At 29.9% G+C, this 2,500-nt stretch overlaps 1 protein-coding gene across 9 annotated transcripts in view; it reads left to right on the top strand.

Moving 5' to 3' along the window:
- Positions 1-2,500, top strand: part of LOC135196353 (glutamate receptor ionotropic, kainate 2-like) — a 358,070-nt gene that overhangs the window by 326,289 nt on the left and 29,281 nt on the right. For all 9 annotated transcript variants that reach the window (XR_010310392.1, XM_064223121.1, XM_064223122.1 and 6 more), the window contains exon 9: positions 817-969. Coding sequence is in view for 8 of the 9 variants with exons in the window: in XM_064223121.1 (XP_064079191.1) it covers positions 817-969 (153 nt within the window). In the remaining variant the exon portion in view is untranslated. The remainder of the gene's footprint in view (positions 1-816; positions 970-2,500) is intronic.

Genomic DNA, 2,500 nt, shown 5'->3' with positions numbered 1-2,500 from the left:
GGATACCCTTTTATTTTACCGCTAGTTTAGTTGCAATGATTTGTTAGGTTTAGTTATTAATTTCGTGAATGATAATCTCAAGGTATTCGAGGACTTTGATGAGTGAAATTCAAGTTATTATTATTATCATTATTATTATTATTATTATTATTATTATTATTATTATTATTATTATTATTATTATTATTATTAGTGTCTTGAACTTGTTTAAGTGAAATTCAAGTCATTATTATTAATTATTATTATTATTATTATTATTAGTAGTAGTAGTAGTAGTATAGTAGTAGTAGTAGTAGTAGTAGTGCACTGAATTTCAGTTTTTTGTAATTACAAGTAAGACGATCATGAGTACAAATAATCCTTATAATTGTTATTAGTAATTTTCATGAAATTCTTAGTATTTGCGCCTTGAATATTAGTTTTTTTTTTTGTAAGTATACTATTAGGTATTAAAGATATGAATGTTAATTATTTCATGATCTATTTCTTATTAATCCCCTCATCAATCCGAATTTTCCTTGGCTTTGTTTGTTATCAAGGTCTTTTCGTCAATATTTTTATCAGCCATTGACTCTTAACCTAGTTACTAATCATCAGATCCTAATATATACTCTCAGAGCTAAACCGTTTTTTTTATATTTACATGTAGTCCTTTTTTTCTGATACCTTTTTATGGTAAATTTACGATTATAATAACCCGAGTTCATTCCTTCATTTCTCAACATCAAAACCCTGTGATATGCCTCGAAATATATCGCCGTATTGTTCAACGGTATTGACGAGGAATCCTTAATTCAATCCTTTCCACGGTTGCAGACTGAGGTCGCCCTGATGTACGACGCCGTTCAGCTGTTCGCCAAAGCGCTGGATGACCTCGACAGATCGCGTCATATCGACGTCACGCCGCTGGACTGTGACGGGGACACGACCTGGGTCCACGGGAACTCGCTCATCAATTACATGAAATGGGTGGGTGGTGTTAGATTCAGCGATGCTCTGCTCTGCTCGCGAGCAGGACGACAGCTCGCGCGCGTTAACGAGCTAAAGGACTGCTTGCGCGCGCTAGCGAGCGATTACTTATATATAAGGGTTTAGTTGTATGTGGTAGACGTTACTTAGGCATTGCTTGTCGATTTGCATCATGTTGTATTTAAACTGACCTGCTGAGTTGTGTTTCAAATTGAATAGGTGGTTTGCGGGTCAGTTTTTGTGCATGAGTTGTACTGACGAATGGAAATTTGATCCTTGTTATCGTAGTATTATTTTTTTATCATTTTCTTTTTTATGGTACAAGTTTTGCATATTGGGAATCAATGAAGTGAATGTTAAAAGTTTTACCTCTTGATGTGTGTATATATATATATATATATATATATATATATTATATCTATATATATATATATATATAATATATATATATATATATATCTATCTATATACATATATATATATATATATATATGTTATACATGTTATATATATCCTATATATATATATATTATATGATATATATATCTTATATATAGATATATAGGTATAAATATGCGTGTGCGTCTATGTTACTGATTAATTAACTAGATATCTATATGTATATATGTTGGAGTGTCTGCATTTTGATCATCAGATTTTTTTTTTTTTTTTTTTTGTAGAGGAATTAAATCAGCTTCAGCCACTATGAGATAATTGAATCTCGCTCCCTATGAATAATGAGGTTTAAATCGCAGGTCTGTGTGGATGAATTGGGTTCCAGATTGAATTATTGTATTTTAGTCAAAAAAAAAATTTATTTATTTTTTTATTTTTATTTATTTATTATTTTTTTTTTTTTTTGAGTTTTGGCAGATTGGAACTTTGGTACTGTAGGTATCTAATTTTTATTTTATTATTATAATTTTTTAAGAGTTTTGACAGCTGGAACCCTGTTTTCTTTGGTACGGTAGCTATCCAGTTTTTATTTTATTTATTTAATTTTTATTTATTTACTTTTATTTTTTTAGAGTTTTGGCAGATGGAACCTTGTTTTTGGTACTGTGGGTATCCGATTTTCATTTTATTTATTTATCTTTCATCAATTTTTTTTTTTAGAGCTTTGGCAGATGGAACCTTGTTTTTTTTCTTTGGGGAGGGGGGATACTGTAGGTATCCAATTTTTATTTCATTTATTTATTGTTTATTGTTTATTATTTTGTTTTTATAATTTTGGCAGATAGAATCTTGTTTTCTTTGGTTCTGTAAATTTCTTACAGACGTTGTGGTAGTTAATCCACTTGGCTAAAACTGTAAATTTGTCTATGAGCGTCTCCTGTCAATGATTTTTTTTTTTTATTGCTCACAATCAGATATGACACCAGGTACCCTGCTACAACTGCTTGTTTATCGTTCTTACTTTCTTTGTGTGTTGTATGTTTAGATAGTCTTATTCGTGAAAATTGTGTGCAAGCTAGACAACTAATATGGTAACAAAATAGAGTAACATAATAATATCATAAAAATAGGGCAA

Source organism: Macrobrachium nipponense, chromosome 17 (genome assembly GCF_015104395.2).
Source record: "Macrobrachium nipponense isolate FS-2020 chromosome 17, ASM1510439v2, whole genome shotgun sequence".
NCBI lineage: Eukaryota > Metazoa > Arthropoda > Malacostraca > Decapoda > Palaemonidae > Macrobrachium > Macrobrachium nipponense.
The sequence above is the reverse complement of the archived record's forward strand: the minus strand, read 5'-3'. Positions and strand labels throughout refer to the sequence as shown.